This window comes from Martes martes, assembly GCF_963455335.1.
Source record: "Martes martes genome assembly, chromosome: 1".
In the NCBI taxonomy this organism is placed as follows: Eukaryota; Metazoa; Chordata; class Mammalia; order Carnivora; family Mustelidae; genus Martes; species Martes martes.
Genome location: NC_137888.1, coordinates 75425038 through 75447742, shown reverse-complemented (window position 1 = coordinate 75447742; position 22705 = coordinate 75425038). Strand labels below are relative to the sequence as shown.

At 41.6% G+C, this 22705-nt stretch overlaps 1 protein-coding gene across 1 annotated transcript in view; it reads left to right on the top strand.

The window, feature by feature from the left end:
• Positions 1-2381: 2381 nt before the first annotated feature.
• Positions 2382-22705, top strand: part of ERICH6 (glutamate rich 6) — a gene marked incomplete at both ends in the record, with an annotated part of 32976 nt that continues 12652 nt past the window's right edge. Inside the window, 11 exons of the mRNA XM_080801762.1 lie at positions 2382-2403; positions 4963-5442; positions 6224-6281; positions 11476-11567; positions 14341-14403; positions 14664-14719; positions 14811-14927; positions 17196-17309; positions 18258-18415; positions 18853-18923; positions 19877-20022. Coding sequence (XP_080657888.1) covers positions 2382-2403; positions 4963-5442; positions 6224-6281; positions 11476-11567; positions 14341-14403; positions 14664-14719; positions 14811-14927; positions 17196-17309; positions 18258-18415; positions 18853-18923; positions 19877-20022 — 1377 coding nt within the window. The remainder of the gene's footprint in view (positions 2404-4962; positions 5443-6223; positions 6282-11475; positions 11568-14340; positions 14404-14663; positions 14720-14810; positions 14928-17195; positions 17310-18257; positions 18416-18852; positions 18924-19876; positions 20023-22705) is intronic.

The following is a 22705-nucleotide window of genomic DNA, read 5'->3' as shown; positions in this document are numbered from 1 at the left end:
GACCTCTAAAGAACTAGTGAGATGATAGGAAACCAGGGAGGAGAAAGCAGCAGGATTTAGTGTCTTCGGGTAGAGACGGGTGTTTGCCACAGCATCTTTCCCAAGGCAGTCTCTGCTGCGCACGTAGCAGTCAGGGGGGATAGCATTTGATATAAAATATTAAAGGGAAAGATAAAGTGGATGTCACTGCTAATTAAGAGGCATTAAGCATGCTTTCAGAAATCATCTTGTGAAAGGAGCTTGTGGGAAAGGAGCGGGGGGTCCTGACATTTACAAAGATTCCTCTCATAGCTAATTGTTAATGTCTAAATGCTTGTGTGCTCCCCAAAGTCTTATGTTGAAATACTAAATAAAGCCCAATGTGGTGGTATTAGGAGGTCTGGCCTTTGGGAGGTGCTTGGTCCCTGAGGGTAGAGCCCTTGGGAATGGGATTCCTGTTCTTAGAAAAGACCCCACAGAACCCCCTCCCCTTCTACCACCTGAAGAGGGGTAGGAGAGGGAACAGAGGTCTATGAACCCAGAAGGAGGCTCTCACCAGATACTAAATCTGCGCCCACCTGGACGGGGGACTTTCAAGTCTCCAGAACTGTGAGAAATAAAGGCCTATTGTTTATAAAAAGCCACCCAGTCTGTGGTATTTTGTCAGAGCAACCCAAATGGACACAGCCAGGCTCATTACTCCTCAGCCCTCGTCAAGGCTGTGGTTCTTTGCTATTGTTCCTCTATTATGAATGAGAGCAATGCTTAACCAAGGCATTCTGAAGGGTCCCAGTGCTTTCCTTCTGAGCTGAGAGCTATCTACCAAAATATTCTGCATGTAAATATTGTTTGCACTGGGCAAAAATTCTCTCTCTTGCCTTTCTCAAGGTGGATGTATTCATGTCCATCTTCAGGCAGACAATGGCAAACAGAAAGAGAAACAATATACCAAATGATGACAACAGAGAACAATTATATAGGACTATATACTTTTGAGAAGAAAAAGATGTTTAAATCAACTTAGCATTGGAAGCACCTAAAACATTTTACAGATTATAAAAGTAACATTATTTTCTAAACAAAACTGTGTGGTTCTAAAAGTAAAACACAAGGGGCATCTAGGTGGCTTGGTCGGTTAAGTGACTGACTCTTGACTTTGGCTCAGGTCATGATCTCAGAGTTATGGGATTGAGCCACACAACCGGCCTCCATGCTCAGCAGGGAGTCTGCTTCTTTCCCTCTCCCTCTGTGTCCCCCTCCCACCCCCTCCTTGCTCACGCTTTCTCTCTGATAAATAAATCTTTTTTTTAAAAATTGAATAAAAAAAAGATTAGTTCTCAACAAGAAAAAAATTTAATGACATATGTATAATATAATAAAAATAATAATCAAATTGTATAACAAGACAGCCCTGTGAATTAGGCAAATCAGGAATCTCAAATCGAGGGACCGATGCTGAACAAGCTCAGAGGGAGTTAGTGAGGGGCGGTGCCCGGTTCTCCAGTCCCAGGCCTCCAGTTTCAGAGAGCTCCTGGGCCAGGGGAGGGAAATGATAATGGCCCTGTGCCATCTTGTCTCTCACTGGCCAAAACAGAGAATGATGTTCCATGAAAAGGAAATAAATTTTTTTGTAGAGTAAATGGATCCAAAGAAAGGATTCCTAAGACTTTCAAAAAGGCCTTAACAAAGGTCCTAAATAAGGCTTACATAAAAATGAGTTCACTACACGATTGAGAAAATGCTGTAACCATCACTGAACCAAGCTAAGGGCAGGCAACACAGACTAAGCACAAGTACTTTCACACTTGCTCTCTCCTTCCTGCCCCCCATCTCACACACACCCACATCTCATTTCCATTCTGCTCTCTTAAGACCCTGGGAACAAACAAGCTTGCCTCTGCTGGAACAAGTCACTTCCCCACGTACAAGTAGCTGGTGAATTGCATGACCTCAAAGGGCCCTTCTGGCATCAAAATGCTTTTATTGCCCAGAAAAAGGTTGGGCTTTTTAAAAAAAAAAATTCCACTTATCTTATTTGTACTTCGTCCTCTCTACAGCACTTCCCTGTGCCAGCCCCCTTTCCTGCCCTGAGCCTGCTGACATGCTTTCAACTGCTTTTCGCCTCCTCTCCAAACGCCTCCTCTCCACATTTCACTCTTCCTTCCAGAGCAGCTCAACTATCTCTTATCTGTACCGACTGCTTTGCTAGCCTATGAGAACTCTCCTTCTTCCAGGAATATTACAATATCTTTCCCTCTGATTTTCTGGAATGCATGGGCGGTTTTGTGCCTTTATCTGCCCTGTCCTGCCTCAGGACCCCATAGCTTGCCAGACTCCTGCCAAGGCACAGGTACTGTCCTGGCGTAGTGTGGGAGGGGACCATCCCTTTCTTCTTCACGGCCATGGCCCAGCACCCAGCAGAGGGTTAGTTCCTAGTGCTCATTAAATATTTGACAGTCATATTGCCTGTGATTCTCCATACCTGTCTTCTCACTTCCTGCTCCCTTGAGAGCCCTGTTAGTACAAGTCTTCTGGGCTGGAAAGCTCATAAATGGGAGTCCCTGATGCCAGGAACTGACCTAATATTCACAGCTAGAGCTCATGATTGTTACAAGCTGGACTGACGCAGCCAGGTCATTTTGTCTTCGTGTTGGACAGAAACATTCTGGAAGAATAACAACCTCAGACAAGATGCTGTTGACTAAACATGCCCTCTTTTACGATGAAACCTGATTTCCGTGGTGATAGTTTTTGGAGGTAGAGCCTTTGGAAGGTGATTAGGTCCTAAGGGGAGAGTCCTCACGAATGGAATTAGTGCTTTTATAAAAGAGGCCCCAAGGAGTTCCCTTGTTGCTTTTGCCACATGAGGACAGAGCCAAAAGACAGAGGCGTATGAACCCGGAAGCAGATTCTCACTAGACATCAAGTCTGTCTGATCTTGTTCATCCCGGGCTCTAGAACCATGAGAATAGATTTCTGCCGTCTATAAACCACCCTGTTTATGATATTTTGATATAGCCGTCCAAACTAAGCAAAACGCAAGGTCCCTCTGACACCATGACAAAATGAAATAAAACAAAGCGACTTCATAGTTTTGTCTAATCATAAAAATAAAGTCACTGAGCCACCACAAAATACTCCATCATAGAACAGCCCCCACTTTCTGATAGCGTCCAATTCAGAGCAAAACCCAGCTTGCTTAGACCTTCTCCTGAATCATTTAACAGAAGGCTACACCCTACTATGCTCTTACTAAGACACCTTGCTATAATCAGTGATAACGTATTTAAGTACATGTGTGTTCCTAGGATGGTCTTTGGCTGAAAGGCTCCAACAGTTATAGGCTGTCATTTCACATTCACTGATATCCACAAACATCTCAGGGGTAAAGTATTATTATTCCCAACTTACCCCCAGGGAAACTGAAGTTGAACAAGGTCAAGTGATTTAACAGAGATCGGACAAGAAGACTTCTAGACCTAACCCTGTTCACTTAATATAAGGGTTAGTTCAGGCCCTTTTCACAACAGCCAGGTGTCCTCAGCCACGGAGAATCTCAGTTTGCTTCCTTTACCTTAGAGGTGAAGTCAAACAGCAAAAACACGATTTCTCTCACCAGGAACGTTTCTCAGACCTGAGAGGCCTTTCGAAGGATGCTGAACTCTACAGTGAAAATGTATGTTCCAGTCTGCGTGGTAAGTAAACAACGTCCATTACCTATCATTCTATCTATCTCCTTGTGTGTATACAAATATTTTACAAAAAAATACAATAAACTGAAAACAAAGCCCCCGGAAAGACACAAGTGGTACTTAGAGTAGCCAGATGCCTCAGGCTTTGCAACAAGCATGACTGGGTCTAGAGCAAGGCACCTGTTAGGTCCCCCAATAATGGGTCCGTGATTAAAGGAGTGAGACTGATACAAAGCGAAGGTCAAGCAAAGCTTTATTTCGGGCCAAGCATCAAGAATCAAACCAAATGTTCAGGCCGCACCTCTTACAAGAGAGGGTGACCTTTCTCTGTTTCACAGACTAGTTTTTAAGGGCAAAGGCCATGCGGTTGGGCCTGGCCACGCACAGGTGGCCAATGAAATTGTAACACACAGAGAAAGCTGCACAGTGATGCTAGGTGACCAATTGAATTACAATTTACCCTATAGTAGACATTTGACCTAGCCTATCACCTTGGTTAGAATTGGCGCCCAAAAGGCTCCCAAAGTGCGAGGCCCATACTCCTTGGTAGCTAGGGAGACAATATGCAACCCCCCACTGATCGGATGTCTCCCCTGGCCTGACCCATCCTTGTACCTGGGCTTTGTTACCTGGGGCTGGTTTCCAGGACTTGTTTTTAAGTAAGTCCCCTGGAGGAAGGGGAGTAGGGACAGTTTAAGGGTTAAACAAAGTTTTTGTTTAACCTGGATGGAAGCCTCTGGCTAAATAGGTCCTTACAGCACCCATCTCTGGCACAAAATTTAAGGGGCACCCAAAATCTCATTAATCAAGATAAAATCAATTAAAAAAGCAAAGCAGCAAACTGTCACCCAAAGGCCGGTGCCTGTTTTCGTAATAAAGTTTTACAGTAAGTTCCAACAAACATGTATCTAACTCAAAAACCAAAATCCAGCCTCAACCATACCGAGTGGCCTCACGATGTCATTAGTGACTCCCCCTACCCCACTCACATAAACAAACAAACAAACACGCTTCAAAGGACCTGAGAGGAAAGGGAGGTCAGTTCCCCCACAGGCTACGAGGGGAAAGCAGGTGAGAAAGAAGCTTGCCCGAGGTCCTGGCTCCTTAGGAGCTCACTGCCCCGCCGCCCCTCCCCCCGCCCCGCGGGTGCTGCCGCTTTAAATCCCCGGGCTCCGCAGCGCACGGCGGGCGGTTGCCCAGGGAGACAGACGCACAATAGCTCGCGCGCTCCCCCGCCTAGCCCCGCGGCCGCGCGGGCCACTGCGCTAGCGGCCATCCCGCTTCCCGCCAGCCGTGGCCAACTTGCACTCGCGTCGCAGCTTCAGACAGCCCGAGACGGAGGAGGGCCAGCAGGAGGAAGAGGAGGAAGAGGAGGTGTTGGCAGAGATGGAGGAGGAGGTGGAGGAGGAAGGGGTGGTGGAGGAGGAGGAAGAGGAGGAAGCCGCGGACGCGGAGGAGAAGGAGGTGGAGGTCCACGGGACGTTCAGCGACGAGTACTTCTGGAAGGCTGTGGAGTTCGGTGACAGCAATGGCGAAAATTCAGAGCCCTACCTTCCCCGCTTTACCAGCATCCTGAGCCCCAGCCTGAGCCCCACCCCGCCGCTCAGCCAGACGTCGAGACCGTCGCAGAGCGAGACCCAGAGCTGGAGCTCGCAGTGGAGCACCTCCACTCCCCAGAAAAGTACAGCCCCTGCCCGCCGCTTCCTCTTAGGCTTCCCGGGCCCTCGGGGCTGCGGGTCCCCCGACTCCAGGGCCTTGGTCTCCTTGCGCGGCTGGTTTCTAAATACATGCACACTCCACACACAACCCAGTCTATCTCCGGCCCTTCTGTCAGAGGCACTGAAACCTTGCCCGAGCCTTTCTGATGGCTCAGAGTTTAGGACATCGTTGAAACGCTTGGCGAAACTGAAGTTTGGGTGGTGCCATATGGAGCGCATTTGGTAGTACTCCTCTGTGCATTCTGGCCGTGGTTTTGTTTCCTCCCTCCCTCCCCTCCCTCTTTCTCTCTCCCTCCCTCTCTCTCCCTCTCCCTCCTTCTTTCTCCCTCCCTCTCCCTCCCTCTTTCTCCCTCTTTCTATCTCCCCCCACCCCACGGTCCCCCATCTCCCCAACCTCTTTTACACACACACACACACACACACACACACACGAACGTTCCACTCCTGGAAGGGTAGTGCCTTTAGATTGTTGTGCTTCTGAGACCGACCTCCATAAAACCTACTTTAAATTCCTGTGCTAAAACCACACTAGTCACTTCCTTAAAAAGAGAGGCAGGGCAGTTATCTAGAGGATTCTCAACCTCCCAGTGTTGACATTTCTGCCAGGATCCTCCTCTGTTGGGCAGAGGGTGGGAGGGGGCTGTCCTCTGCATTATAGATGTTTGGTAGCATCCATTGCCTCTAGCGGGGACAAGGCCTTAGTCCCCACTCTATGATAATCACAAATGTCTTTAGATGTCGCCAAAGGGGGGGGTGGGGGGGTGCAGAAATTGCCCTTCTGAGAACCACTGATTTAGAAAGAGTGGATAAATTGTTTAATGTTTCATTCAACAGGTTTTCCTAAAATATTTCAGACATTTAGGAAAGACTTTTCTGAAACGAATTTAAATAGGTAAGAAATGTTTTGCTTTCATATTATTTTTGGAAGCTGATGATGCTTACCTCTTGGATAAACATGTCTAGAAATAGAGTAAAATAATCCAGGGCACTTATGAGTAATTTATTCAAAAAGGTTTTTTTAAAAAACCCATACTGTTAGACACTTTGGGGATAGAGACAAGGTCTCTGTCCATCTACTTGCAGAAATGGCACGTCCACTTCATAAAACATCAAATAATAACACTCTGCCAGGTAGACAATAGCAAGGGTTCTGAACGTTTAGGACATAGGTCTCTATTGGCTAAATGAGACCGTGATTACAGATATCATCTGTGAAGGAGACTGGAAATTATGGTCTTTTTTTCCCCACTCTCTCTTTTTCTTATTGTTATTCTTGCTATTAGCCTTCAAGCACAGGAAGAGACCAGAGAGATACCTTTTGGGACATGTTTATAAATCTTCCCTGAAATCTCACACCAAACCTGAGTCCACAATCTTGAATTACTATTCACCTAAACTTTGCTTTTACAAGCAAATTCTAAATTCCTAAGCATCAGGATTGTTCTGTCCCACTTTTACATTTTTATTTATCCTTTTAATTCAACTTTTTAAGAAAAAAATATGTACATGGTTAAAATATTAAAGTATACAAAGGTATAAAATAAAAAATCTCCATGCCCTTCTTCATCCCCACACTCCCACTCACCAGTTAACATATTGTTAACAGTTTGTTTCTAATATAATTTTATTTGTATTTATTTTTTTTAAGATTTTATTTTTAAGTAATCTCTTTACCCAATGTGGGGCTCAAACTCACAACCCCAAGGTCAAGAGTTGCGTGCTATACCAACTTTGGCCAGCCAGACGCCACTCCAATATAAATTTAAATAGTGTATTTTCATTCTCTGATTTATCCATTTGTGACATATTTATGGGCTTTCCACCCATGACAGATGAGGATTATAACTCATACTATTTCTCTCCTCTTCATTTTTGGTAGTGATGTTATTTTTAGTTTTTCTAGCCTTTAGGATTTTAAGGTATTTAAATCTCTACTCTCCGATTTATCAACTTTAGTGACTACCTATTAACTCCTTTAAAAAAAAAAATGATTTTATTTATTTATTTGAGAGAGAGAGAGAGAGAGCATGAGAGGGGAGAAGGTCAGAGGGAGAAGCAGACTCCCAGCTCTACTGGGAGCCCGATGCAGGACTTAGTCCCCGGACTCTGGGATCATGACGTGGGCCAAATAGAGGCAGTTGCTTAACCAACTAAGCCACCTAGGAGCTCTCCCTATTAACTCTTATTATGAAAAGTTAACCCACTAATGCACTTCTACTTTTTTCTATCTCTCCTCGCACCCCTTCCTATCCCAATTAACACATTATATACATTTTATAACAAACTATATTAATGTGTAATATATAGTCATATAAAGTCATTTTACTTTGCCAAGTTTTGTTATGTTCATATTATGTTTTATAATCATAATTAAGTCAGTACAGGTTAATTATAAAAATTGAAAGCCAATCAACAATATAATTTCATGCTAAGAATCTAATAATGTGATTGGATTAGTGCACCCCCCCCAAAAAAAAACCTATGCTAGTAAAACTTGGCTCCTAAAAGGAGAACTTTTCACCTCTCAGTTGTTTTTAATTGTCTTCAGCTTTCCTGAGTTGGGTGCAGTGGCCACACTTTCTTGATTCCCAGCTTCTATTCCTTTCCTCTTAGCTGGAAAAACTCCTCAGGTAATTATCTCATGCAGATCTCATAGGTAGTCAAACTCCTGAGTTCTTGCCTGTCTGGAGATTTCTTCATTTTACCCTCATACTTAATTAATAATATAACAGCATAAAAGAATACATTTAAAGCCCTTTTCCTCAGAGCTCTGAAGATATTGTTTCTTTGCCTTCTAGTACCCAGTATTGCTGATCGTTCTGATTCTTAGACACTGGTGGCATGTGATTCCTTCTTTCATTTGTCTCTGTTCTTTCCTTTAGAACTCCTACTGGATAGCTGTTGGCCCTCTCAGATATCTTCAAGATTTGGGGTATTTATAAGATAATATGCAGCCCTTGTACAAAAATTCTTATTTCGTTGTTCATATTTATCATTTCCAAGAACCAGATTTTGCTCTGTGTTGCTGTTCAAATAGTTGTTGCTTGTAAATCTTTTTTGAGAGTATTCTTACACCAAAGTTCTTTTTTGTTCTTTGAAGTTCTTTCTTTTCAGGATGAGTTCTGTTTATCTTGGTGCTTCTCTTCCATGCTATTGATTGCCCCTAGGTGACTGGTAAGCCAGGGTTATCAGTTTGTATTTATAAATGAATGGCCGGTAGGCAGCCAGAACGGAGTCGTTCTGCAGCTGAGTAGTTCCTCAGAGCACTCTTCTGGAGGCTTGGCGGTGATTCGTGCATGCGTGGGTTGGATGGGGCCTGTCAGAGCCAGCCTCTCCTGGAGTGTCCGCAGGAAGCAGGCAAGCTGGATGCCCCGCTATTACTAGAGTTAGGATAAGGACACATTGCTGTGTGGTCAGAGTTCTTCAGGCATTTCATTTCTGGGTGGGGTGTCCCTTCCTCCTTCCTCATCCAGGCCTATCGGGCAGGTCCTGTGGAAACTCTCACTGTGCTCTGCTTCTCTTTCAGACCCAAAATCTCCCCAGAGAGGCTGCCTGCTCTTTGTAGGAAGCAGTTCTTTGGGCTTCATCTGGAAATAAAAACAACCTTCCTATATAAGGGGAGAAGAAGGGGCCTGGCTGTGGCACTGGCCAACTGCTTTGAGTTGACTTCTTGAACTCCTCTGATGGCAGGCCCTAGCTCCCTCCTCACTGCATTTGGTTGAGTCTGAGCAAAGAACTTCCCAGAAGAACTTTACTTACCTCTTTTGTCTGAAGCTGTGGTGTTCTCCACTCTGGTTTTCCATCAAATGAAAGACATTTATTTTTGTTCTTTAAGGACTTCAATATTACTGGTCTACTGATGACATGTTTCTTATTTTCCAGGGCTATTTTTTTTTTTTAAGATTTTATTTATTTATTTGACAGAGAGAAAGTGAGCGCACAAGCCAGGAGACAGAGGGAGAGGGAGAAGCGGGCTTTCCGCCAGCAGGAAGCCTGATGAGGGGCTCTGGGGCTCTATCCCAGGACTGTGGGACCTTAAAAGACTGAGGCACTCAGGGGCCCCTCCAGGGCTATTTTTGTGTTTGTTTGTTTGTGTTTGTTATTTCAGTAAGATCTTTGATAGGGAGGGAACCGGGTGCTCAAATGCCATCTTGACCTGTACTTCCTATGATATGGGAACATCTCTTTACTTGATCAAATTCATAATTTCCCCTTGTAAATCTTCCTAAGAAGATGCTTCTTTTATATTTCCAAGCATTCTCTGGTGAATTTCATGAGATTGCGTTCTTGAGGAAATCTGTCCTTAAAAAGTCATAAAAATGCAACCACTATTGGCTCACCTCCTATTTTTAATTGCCCTATTACTATTCTGGTTGAAAATGGGGCCAACTGTAGGCGGCAGATGAATGTGGAGAAATACAGGTTTTGAAGCCGAACAGGTCAGGGCCCCATCTCCATCTGCCCCATGCAATGTTTCAGAAGTTCCTTAGAGCCTCAGTTTCCTTGCCTGGAGAAAGGGAATATTAATACAGCCTTGATTAGGTTTTGTTAATTGGAATGAAATAACGTGAGTAAGGCAACTGTTGTGAAGGGACTACTACATAGTAAGTTCTCTATAAACGTTAATTTTGTTATCCTCAGTCACCTGCCATCTTTACACAGAATTTCAGAAACAATCTTTGGTATTGGTTTCAGGAAGGCAAAGAGCCTTTGGTGGATAATGTATTGATTTTGCTAACGATTGAATTTGGGAAAAAAAGCGCCAAACATTCAATGCTGTCTAGGGATTGCTCTTTAATATGCCCTTAACCTTGGAACACCTGGGTGGCTCAGTTGGTTAAGCGTTTGCCTTTGGCTCAGGTCCATGATCCCAGGGTCCTGGGATCAAGTTCCACGTTAGGGTCTTGCTCAGTGGGGAGCCTGCTCTTACCTCTCCCTCAGCCTGCCGCTCCACCTGCTTGTGTGTGCTCTCTCTCTCTCTCTCTCTCTGATAAATAAAATAAATAAATAAAATCTTCATATATGTGTGTGTGTGTATACATATATATACATATATATACACATATATATATATATATATATATATATATGCCTTTACCCTTGGTCCCTATAACTTATTTATCTGGTAGGTGAGATAAACAGGACTCCCCCAGAGATTTGCAGAGGTGGCTTTGGCAGAGTTATTCTTCACTTATTACAATACTCAGTCATTTCAGGATTAAAACATCCCAGTGATGCAATGTGCCAAGGAACCAAGCATTAAAAAAGTAAGGTAGAGACATAAAGAGAATGAAGAATGGTTTAAAAAAAAAAAAAAGTGAGAACCTAAAATTGACTCAATTATTTGAAAAATATTTGATAACTTCAGAAGATCCAGCAAGTTATTACAAGAAATTGAAATTCAAAGAGGCAAAGAAACTTGAAGCAATAGTTATTACTCACTTATTACTGGTAACAGTCATCTTAACTAGTAAAAATCAATATATTTCTGCCTTCCTATCATGTCAGTGATAACTCAAGTAAGAACTACTTGTAGAAAGAATACCAATTGTTTGATTACAAATCATTGAGCTTCAACCCTTCAAAAAAAAAAAAAAAAGGTTTGGATTATTTTTAAGCTATTTAAATGGGACACCTGGCTGGCTTGGCTGGAGGAGCATAGCACTCTTGATCTCAGCATTGCGAGTTCAAGTCCCATGTTGGATGTAGAAATTACTTAAATAAATAAAATGTACAATATGTCTCATTTAAATTCAAATAAATGTTTAAACACACACTCCATCACTGTCACCACCAACACACATGCACTGATATAGGGGTGGTAATTTATTCCCTGGGCGGGGGTGGGGTGGGGTGGGGATATGGTATTGGGAGCCTCTGGGACTCAGGAACACTTGCTCTATGATGAAAACATACTGTGCCTGACTTTACTGAGAGATAACAATGGAAGGATATATTTCAAAGAAAATAGAAACCAGGCTCTCTTATGTACCTTCAGTATTTGACTGTTAAAATGTGCTGTGTTCCAAAGAACTGCTAACAACTCTATAGATATACTCAAAACTAACACTTTGTCTAAACTTCAGGACTATATATCACACTTTGTATCCAGGAATTCCAACATCAGTACAAACAGAAGAAAGCTGGCTTCAAGAATTTTCTGGCAAAAGGCAGAGGAGTGAGTAGTTTGATTTCTTAGCTTTGGCTTGGCGATATGTTCGCATCAAGAAAAAATCTGCCCTTATGTTTTGATATATGTCTTCATTTTTTATTAAGAAGTAAAATGCAGGGGCGCCTGGGTGGCTCAGTGGGTTAAAGCCGCTGCCTTCGGCTCAGGTCATGATCCCAGCATCCTGGGATCGAGCCCCGCATCAGGCTCTCTGCTTGGCGGGGAGCCTGCTTCCTCCCTTCTCTCTCTGCCTGCCTCTCTGCCTACTTGTGATCTGTCTGTCAAATAAATAAATAAAATCTTTAAAAAAAAAAAAAAAAAAAAAAAAAAAAGAAGTAAAATGCATGCTGTTTCTAAATGCCAACCATTAAGAAATATATAAAAATGAAAATTTTAATTTATCCCAGTATAAGGAATTATGAATAGCCTTTTCTTTGAACTTTTCTATTTTTTTATATTATGTCACGTATTCATCAGAGGCTTATCGAGCACCTACCACATGCCAAGCACCCATCATAGTCCAGACCCAGTTTTAGGGAAATAGCAATGAAGAAAAACAAACAAACAAAAACCCTGTCTCAGTAATCTGGTGTTAAAGTGTGGAAGGTGTGTGGGGAGGCTGGTGAGGTAGATAATACACAAAATAAGCAAATACTTAGTACATTAGACAATAGACATGCTGAGGGGAAAAAGGAGAGGAAGGGACAGGAGATGTTGGGTGGGAGGGGTGCAAGGTTACATGGGGTGCTCAGGGAAATCTTCACTGAGAAGCTAAAATACTTGAGCAAAGACCTCAAAGATGTGAGAGAAATGAGCCAGAACAGTTTCCGGGGAAAGAGAACTCCAGGCACCCGGACTGGACTAGCACGGGCCTCCTCCCAGAACAAGGGGACAGTCAGTGTGGCTGCAGGGAAGTAAGTAGGAGGAGAATCTGAGGGTCAAAGGGACAATTGAGGACCAGATCTTTATAAATGGGAATGAAGTAGAAAGACACTACAGGGTTTGCACAGAAGAGTGACAAAATCTAACAGAAAAATGGACCAAATACTAAAAAGATGTTAATCATTCCCAAATTGATCTACGCAGTAATTCTGATGGGGTTTTTCAATGGAACTTGACAAGTTGATTTGTCACCCCATCTTAGCAGTGTTACAAGACAAACTGAGGCATTTTCAGATGTCTAAGTTTGAGCAAACATGGATTGAAATGGAGCAGTGCCCAACAGGAGACAGGAGCGCTCCCCAGACAAGCGCGGGGGCAGGGGGAGGTTCTTACAGAGAAGACCCCGGAGCAGAACAAGGAAATTTTTTAATTGGAGAGCTTATGGGTTTGAGATATTTGGGAATCTTAGTTGGCTGTCCCCATAGGCTGTTCTTAACCTTGAGGCATTTACAGGAATTGACCAGTGCGGATTTCGGTTTGCTTACCTAGGCTACCAAGGAAGGCGGCAGAGCCACCTCATCTGATGGCCGCTGGGTCTGAACCAGGCAGGAACCTAGAGAGCCTAGGTGTGCCCCTCCATTTCTTTCAGATCTTCTTTCATAGTTTTGTGGGGGTTTTTTTCCCCATAAAGGACTCATGCATCTCTTCCTAGTTTATTCCTAGGTGTTTTATAGTCCTGTACTGATGTAACAATTGGACACTTTTTTCCTGTTATATTTTCTAATTATTGTCAATGCATAGGAGAGTTATTGATTTCTATATATTAATCTTGTATCTGACCCACCCATTGCTGAAATTTCTTATTAATGCTAACAGTTTGTAAGTTGAAAGTCTGCAGAACAATTAACATTTCCCATGAGTAATGGCAACTTTATCTCTTCTTTAACTTTTTTACTTAGCAGTGCATGATGGACACCTTTCCATGTCATGAAAGATCGATCTAATTCATTGAAACAACAGCATAGTGTTCCTTTATATAAAGTTATTGTGGCTTATGTAATAAAACTGATTGCTAGATATTTCAGAGTTGGTTTGGTTTGGTTTGATGTTTTGACATCCCCTTAACAACTCATGACTTAATAAAAATCTTTGTGCATACATATTTTTTATACCTGTGCTGGTATTTCTGTTGGACAAAATACCTAAAACACATTTAAAATTTTTCCAGATACTCCACATAGGAAGTGCATCATTTTCTGAAGCCCACTTCTTTCTCCAACAGCAGTCCTTGCTGGCCCTGGCTCTGTGAGCAAATGGGCCAGCTTCCTCCCCATACCTCTGTCCCACTGTAGGTTGATCTGGTTGGTTTCCATCATTCCAGTTCTATCCGTTTAAATCTTCTAGACATTTATTCAAAGTTGCTGATGGTCATCTTCCCCATTTCCAGTACTGCCATGGAATCTGTGGAGGGAATAATTCTCATGGTTGAGTTCAGGTCTTAAAGGAGAACCCTTAGCACCCTTCAACCTGGAAAGTCTTTTACAGAATAACAGACATAAGGTAGACAAAGTAGTACTTTAGAAAGAGGGAAACAAAAGAGTCTGCAAGCAACGTTTATAATCAAGTAAAGTGTGCATCTCTGTAGTAGTCTGGGACCAGAAAGGAACAGGGAAACATTTTTAAATATGATCCTTCGGTGGTGGCTTTCCTCTGTTCCCCACAGTTGAAAAAAAGCTATTTGGAAAAGGCAAAAAAAAAAAAAAAAGGTAAAAGGTACAAGGTAAAAGGTAAAACAAACACAGATAAGGGTATTTGTTTTTCCAACAGGCATATTTTCTTTTACATTAAACTTCTTTCCTACTTGGTCAGGATTGATGACAAATGTACACTTGTTTTACAGGGAAGGAAGCAACCTCTGTAATCAAAGAAACTGAACCTGAAAATCTGGCTTCTAAGTTAAGAGGTAAATGGATGTTTGGAGTCCTTCCCTCTGCCAGCAAAGGCCAGCTGCCACTGGGGAACAAACCACCCTTAACTGGGATGGTGCCCTCTCCTAAGAATTTACCCGAGGAGATAGGGAAAAGGTCTCAAGACATTGTAAAAATGTGTGTGTGTGTGTGTGTGTGTGTGTGTGTTTGAGATGGGTAGTGGGTGATGAGAGAGTAGAAGACTCTGTTACAAAGATTTTATACTTTCTTTCTAAATTGATGCTTTTCTCTTCAGAAAAATGGGTAATTAATCCAGAAGAGCGAAGACTGAGTATTTTATGTGAGCTGGAGGTAAGAAATGTTTATCAGTCCAATAGTACACAGTGTTCGTGGTAAATATCACTTATTCAAGCATCAATTCTCTCTCTTTCTAAAAATGTAGTTTAAAGAAGATTTCATCACCCTGTTTGAGCCTTCTCTGAGAACATTGCCTAGCATCGGGCCACCACCCATTCTGACATTCAAACCAGAGAGTTCCAATTTAGGCATCAACTTCAAGGTGATTTTAATTCATATTGTTTTACATTTTTAAAATTTTGTTTATTAATACATAATGTAATAAGCCACGCGACGACTTGCACAGAAGATATGAACATACTCTAAAAAACAAAGCCAGGCAAAGAGTTCTTTTACGTGGAACGGCACTCAGGGTGGCTGTGTCAGTCTGCTGGGGCCGCTGGAACGAAGTACTGCCAACCAGGTGGCTTAAAACCATGACAACTTACTGTCTCACAGTTCTGAAGGCTAGAAGTTCAAAGACCACGCGCCAGCCGGTCCACCCTCTCAGACGGCATGCTTCCTTGCCTCTTCCTAGCTTCCAGCGTGCCCGTGGAACCCTGGCCTTCCTTGGCTTGGGCCTGTTCCACTCCTATGTCGCCTCGGTTGTCCCAGCATTCTCTGTGTGTCTGCATCCCGGTGTCCCTCTTCTCCAAGGACACCAGTCCTTTTGGATTATGACCTAATGACCTCATCCGCACTTGCTTACATCCGCAAAGACCCCATATCTACATAAGGCCCCATTCCCAGGGACCAGGGGTTGGGACTTCCAAACTGTTGTTTTAAGGGACACGATTCATCCTGTAACAGTGGCCACAAGGCCTGGAAACAAAGGTGAATGTCTGCCATACTTGATCACCTTAAGTGACCAGTTACTGCCTCTGCTGATGGGCAAGGGAAAGGCCGCCCTCATAATTCCAACAGGACTGCACACTGTCCTGCTGCACCAGAGCTGGGAGGGACTGATGGGTGGTATGATTATTTCCAAACTCGGGTGGTTTGGCCATGTGGAGAAAGCTTCACCCTCCCCAGACTGGAACCTCCTTCATTATTTGCTTCGGGGTACACTAAAGGTGCAGGCTTACTCCCTGGAAATAAGAGCCAGCCATCGTGGGAGCGGCGTGAGGCAGATGTGTGTGTGGGAATGCTGGGCGGACACACCCCATGCTGCTCATAGCCGCTTGGGGCAGCACATTAAACTCTACAAGTCTAATGAGGTGGACACACTAAACATGCCATGGAATGTAATACTGGTCAGTATTTGCAGATTGTATTTGTCCAGGTTTTTCTAAACTTTAGGCTCACCCTTTAGACTCTTCAGGCTGAAATTCTTGATTCAAACCTAGCTCCTTCCTCTTGCTGAACCACAAAAGCTTGTACCCAAGGAAGTGTCTGGAGTTTTCTTCTGCTGACCCCCAGAGATGGTCTTGAACATGAAGAAAGCCTGGGGTGGCCTTTCTTCCAGGGGAGTGGTCCCTACACTGGCCCCCGGATCTTTATACACAGCAGATCTCATGGGGCTTTGACAGGGGCGCCAGGCGCTGGCCTGCCAGCTCTCCTTTCCAGCTGCAGCCTCTTCAGGTGCAGAGGCCAGCCCCGCTCATGATCTTTGGAAGCATCTCCGCCTTCCTTCTCCTGCAGGTGAAGGGGTGAAGGGACTATGGGCTGAAAAGCTAATGACCCAGACCCTGGTAAGGAAATGGCATCGCCACACTCTCTTTCCGCCTGTCCTGTCACATGGGAGACAAACTAGACGTTCCACCACCATCTCTCCAGGGCCGGGCTTTACCCACTCCTCCCAAAGTGTTCCACTTTCAGCCATGCACAGTGCTTATTATCAGGTAGTTCAACATCCTCAAGACAGTAGCCCTCACTCCCCAGTGATGAATGCCTGGTGGCACCAGCCACCTCATCCACCCTTTGGCCCCACAGTGGCCATTTTGCCAGTCCCAGAGAACGGAAGATAAGCTGGCCTGGTAGTGCTCGAGACCTGCGAGCCACGCACAAGGTGGGTTTCTCCTGGAGGCCTGTGCTGGGCTTGGCTGCTGGCCTGTCCAGGAGCCCCTGCAGTCACAGTCATGACCTCAGACACTCACCTGGCCATAGTGCCTCAACCCTTGAGCCCCTAACTCCAAATCTCCTGTTGCTTCCCCTGGCCTCCCACGCCCCTTCAAAATTACCCTCACAGCACAGACAGGAGAATTCAGAACCCCAACCTGGGGCTAATGTGTGTTATCCTTTGTCTCCTGCATCCAGTCACACACTGTAATAATCCACACACCCCCAACAGGACTCTGATGTCAATAGTAAAGTCATTTGTGCAACTTACTTTCTTCACTGAGGAGGCACAGGTTGGCACATCCGTCAGCCCCACCCCTGCTTCCCTACTGGACATTTGCCTGCCCCACCCAGAGCCCTGACTCCTGCTGCTCCCAGAGGCTCTGGGCCTCCTTGTGGGCATCGATTCATTTTTGCTTTCCCCTCCCTGAAGGAAGAAGAGGAGGAAATATCACCCCAGTGTGAATTTTGTGGGGGCGATCTAAGAACATTTCTTTCCAATATGGATATTATCTCTGATGACAATAACTTGGAATCAATAGAAGAAGTAAGTTCTAAAGCAGGTTCATGGAGGAAATGGTGTTATTTTTAAACGTATGAAGTATTTTCTCCTGCATCTTCCCTTGCACAAGGCTTAAAAGGGTTACATGTTAGCTGGTGGGGAAATGCAAATCATAATCACAACAGGATACCATTTTATACCCACTCTGATGGCTATAATCAGAAAGTCAAATAATACTAACAAATGTTGGCAAAGATGTAGAGAAACTGGAAGATAATATGGTTTGGCCTTCGAGAAACAGTCTGGCAATTCCTTGAAAAGTTGAATACATAGTTACCTACAGCCCAGCAACTACACTTCTTGGTTTATGTCCAGGAGAACTGACAACCTCTACCTCCACAAAAACTTATACACCAATGTGCATAGTAACATGATTCATAACAGCTGAAAAGTGAAAACAACCCAAATAACCAGCTGATAAACAGGTCAATAAATGTGGTGTATCCATGCAATGGAATATTATTCAGTCATAAAAAGAACCGAGGTACTGATCCATGCTTACGTGCTCCAACATAGACGAAACTTGAAAACGTTATGCTAAGCAAAAGCCGAAATAAAGTACCACAAGTGTCTGACTCCACTTATATGAACTGTACACAACAGGAAACCTATGCCCAATGCAGGTTAGTAGCTTTGGGGGGCTGAGAGGAGAAGAGGATGGGGAGGAAGTGTCAAGGGATAAGGATTCATGTTCTAAAAGTTGTCTGCAGTGATAGTTTTGCACAACTCTGTGAATTCACTAAAAACCAGTGGCTTGTACACTTGAAATGGATGTGAATTACGGTATGTGAATTCTAGCTCAAGAAAGCTGTTACCAGGAAAAAGTAACCATAGATCGTTATCCAAAGTGCATTAGCCATTTTTGTTTTTTCCCCTCTCTAATTATCTTCATTGAGGACTAGTGAGATGAAAAATGGCCTCTTTATTTTTCAGGCCTCCTGTTGTAGGTATTTTCAAAATCTGATTGACTACATCTATGAGGAAAAAAAAAAAACCCAGGGCCCTACAGCGGAATTAATCTGCATTAACCCTCACGCAGCCCATGGCAGTGAAGCTGACAGACTCAAAGCAAAGGAAAAAGCCCTACGGAGGTAACTGAGCCTTTGATATTGAACCTCAGGCCCACTGAAGCAGAGGGCTTTTTGTCGACGAATCTTGTTTTTTCAAATTTTATAATTTTGAAGATGTGTTCCCAGTAAAGGAATAAAAATTGGCCCAAGCAAACCCATTAAAATTCCAGGTGGATGTTACTGAGATTCAGAAGCTCCCAGAAACTCTGTGAACACACCAATTTAAAGTAGAAATCTACCAACTGCAAATTCTCAGCTCAATTTAGAATCCCCATGTTGGAGAAATTTGTTGACTAAAGAGTAGAGACCCGTATGTACTGATCAAATGCCTGGATTCACAAGTATTTAAAGATAAAAATAATAAGGGGCAGCGTTTAAACAGTTAAAATTTGTACTAAAATTGTTTTAAGCTTCAAAACACACTTCAGACTTTTGCATCATATTTTTCAATTTTGTAGAAAACAGGAGCGACAAATGGCCAGACAATTTGCAATAATGACAAATGGACAGACTAATTTTTCTGAAGAAGGTGAGTTCCTCAACGCTGATGTTATCCATCAGTTGAACATAGAAAGCTCAGATGACTAAGAGCTGAAATTGGTTTATTTAAAAAATAATATTTAAAATGTTAGTTCCAGGGATGCCTGGGAGGCTCAGTCATTAAAGGTCTGCCTTTTTGGCTCAGGTCATGATCTGGGAGTTCTGGGATTGAGCCTGCTCTTCGGGGAGTCTGCTTCTTCCTCTGCCCCTCCCCCTTCTCCTTCTTTCTCTCTCTCTCTCACTTGCTCTGTCTCTAGTAAATAAAATCTAAAAAAATAGTAATAATTAAAAAATAAATAAAATGTTTATTCTAGTCAATGCCTCAGTTAAAATGGTTCAGAAAATCTGGTGTTTCAGTTATGTGGCTTTTGGAGGTTTTTGTCTTCTGCTTACTGTTGTTATTGATCAAAATAAATTAGCAACATCAATAGGCCACTTTACAGGTAGCGGTAAAGTTGTTCTAGTTAGGGATAAAATTGAAGGAGCACTGATTTTTAGAATCAGAAGTTCTTGGTTTATATCCTTGCTCTTCTCCCTATAGGCTGGCTGATTTGGGGTAAATTACTTAATCTTTCTCAACATGGGGTTGCTCCTCTACCACTCAGAGTTATTGAAAAGATACTTAGAAAAGATCAATGTTTGTTGTGGTTTAAACTAAATCCCTAGTATAAAGTTCCTTGATATTCCACTATTTCCTACTAAACATAAGGCCAGAAAATTCCACTTAATAAAAAATCATCTCTCTTCTTTTAACAAAGGAACGTTTTCATTTTTTTAACAAAAGAAGACACTTTAATTTAATGAAGGACGTCATTTTTCTTCCATTAAAAAAAGTCTGATGAAGCGATCCTTTTGTAATAGGGTTTGAAATTTCATTTTAGAAGAGAGGTTTTCGAACATTTTAAACAAATATCCACTTTCATGTGATTCTTTTCCCATTAGATTCAAAGCACTTAAAAACAATTTCTTATCAACTTTCTGTGGATATTCCGGAAAAAGAGCCAATTGCTGACAGACTACTTGATTTCCAACTAGAAAACAGAAAAATTTCCATTGTTTGCTGTGATGCTAGAATAGCATGTGGAAAGGTAATTCTCTTGTAATTTTTTTACTCATGACTCTTTAAAATCAGTTTTTCCTAAAATTGTAAAAGCTGTCATAATGAATATAACAGTTTGGCTACAGAACACATTTAACTCTTTGTCAAAAAGAAATGGTACAGACTTGGCTCTTTAACTTCTACTAGACTTTGTAACAATGCTTTTACATATATTTTATGGTGACCTATTTTAGTTAAAGGGTTTTTATTTTAAAATGTGATCATTGGAACATTTAGAACCCTTAAAAACTAAAAAGGGAGAGAAAATCACCAAAAGCCTCAAGCACTTCCCCAGTTCATTTTTAATATTCTAATATTTTCTAGATCCCCACTGCCCCAAAGGGTAGCAACTACTACATATGGCTATCTAAATTTAAAATAACTAAAATTAAATAAAATTTAAAATGGAATTCTTCAGTCACACTAGTCACATTTCTAGTGCTGAACAGGCTGTGTGTGACTAACAGCTACCATATTGATGATACAGAACATTCTTTTGGTCACTGAAAGTTCTATTAGACAGCACTGTTCTAGACTTTTACCCATTGGTTTTTGTTAATAACACTTGTAATTATATTACGTGTGTAATTTTTATCTCTTTTTAAAATTTATTATAAAAATATTTCTATGAAATCTGAATAAAGTAAGGACTTTAGTTAATAATATTGTACCAATATTGTTTCCTTCACTATAGCAAAGGTACCACACTCATATAAGATGTGAATACTAGGATACACTACTGGGTTTGAGATATATTTTGTACTATTTCACAATTTTTTTTGTAAATCTAAAACTGTTCTAAAATTAAGAGTTTAAAATTTTTCATTAAAAAATATTTCCATGATATTATATAGCTTACATTAACAGCATTTCAATATCTGTGTGGTTTTTTTATGTAGTTTCTCTAACCATTCCCCTATTATTAGACATGCAGGTTAACAATTTTTTTTGCTATATTAAGTAATACTGCTTTGAATATCTTTGTGTATAAGTGGATTTTTATATAAGTATATTTTTCAGAATAGATATCTAGAAACTAAATTATGGAAACCATATTTGTTTTTCTTGGGTATAAAGAAATTAAGCCATGGCAGTGAACTGAGGTGACTGACAGAATCAAACCCAAATCCTGTCGGGAGGAGAGTCACCTGCCTGGCCCTCAAATTTCTCCCGCAAATTATCCTTCAGGTTCAGTTACTAGCACACAGTGACAAAGAATCAAGAACGCAAGAAAACTCAACACCACAATTGAAAACCCGGAAGAATAATATCCAATTAAAAAAAGACCTGCAAAGACTTTGGAAATTAAACTATGCTCATGAAAATAAAATATCAGCTTTAAGATATATGGAGGGAACAGAAAACTATCGTGACATAATTGGTTTGTAAAGAAAAAAATGGAACTTATAGAAATGAAAAATAAAAACTGAAGTTAAAAACTTGAAAGATGACAGTTAAACACAGGTTAGGCCCAACTAAAAAGAGAACTAATGACCTGGAAAAAAGATTTTAAAAAAATTATAAAATTCTCTATGGAAATAAAAATAAGTAAAGAATACAGAATAAAGTTTATGATATGATATGAAAATGAGGTGTCTAAAACATATCTATTCAAAATCCCAAAAGGAGAGGAGAAAGATAATCAGGAAGAGGCAGTATCTGAAGAGATAATGGATAATTTTCTGAACTGATCAATGAGAATAACCCACAGGTTTAAGAAGCCCAATGAATCCCAATCAAGATGAAATAAAGAAAAAAAAATCCTAGACATGTAAGAGCAAAACTGGGGAACACAGAGGGAAAAAAAAATCTTAAAAGCAGCAGAGAACAAGAAGTTCTGTTTATATTCAAAGAAGAATTACACTCTCAGATAACCTCCCAATAGCAAGAATGGAAGCCAGAAGGCAGTGGAATGTCTTTAGCATGCTTAAAGAAAAAAGCAGTCAGTCTAGAAGTCTATAACTGGTTAAGTATTTTTCAAGAAAACGTGTCCAAAAAAGATATTGTCTAGTAAAGTCAAAGAAAATTTGTCACTAGTAGCCCCACATTAAAGGAAATTCAAAAGAATGTGCTTTGTGTAATTGGATGGTCTGATATTCAAGAAAGATGAAGAGAAAAAGTGGTACATTAGACTTTTTCTTTCATATTGATTTATAAAAATACTTCATACATTTAGGATATGAGTCCTTTGTAGGTCATATTGCTGCAACTACTTTTCCCTTCTTGGCTTATCCTTCACCATTTTAACTGTAATTTATCAAATCCTTCAGGGATACTGCTTTTTTTCATTGGTTGGTAAATCTTTCCCTGACCTGAGATAATAAAGTTATTCTCCTATGTTAAAGAAATCTCTGTAGTTCTGCATTTCACATTTAGGTCTTTAATCTACTTGGAATTGGGTTTTACATATAATACATATATTTTTTACATATAAGGTAGTAGTTCATATATACCTTATATATATAAAACATATATATAAAACATATAAGGTTTTACATGTAAGGTAACATATTTATAAAACATATAAGGTTTTACATATAAGGTAGTAGTTCTAATTTCATTTAAAAAAAATATAGAGAGGCACCTGGGTGGCTCAGTCAGTTAAGCGTCTGCCTTCATCTCATGTCATGATCCCAGGGTCCTGGGATCCCTGCTCAGTGGGGAGTCTGCTG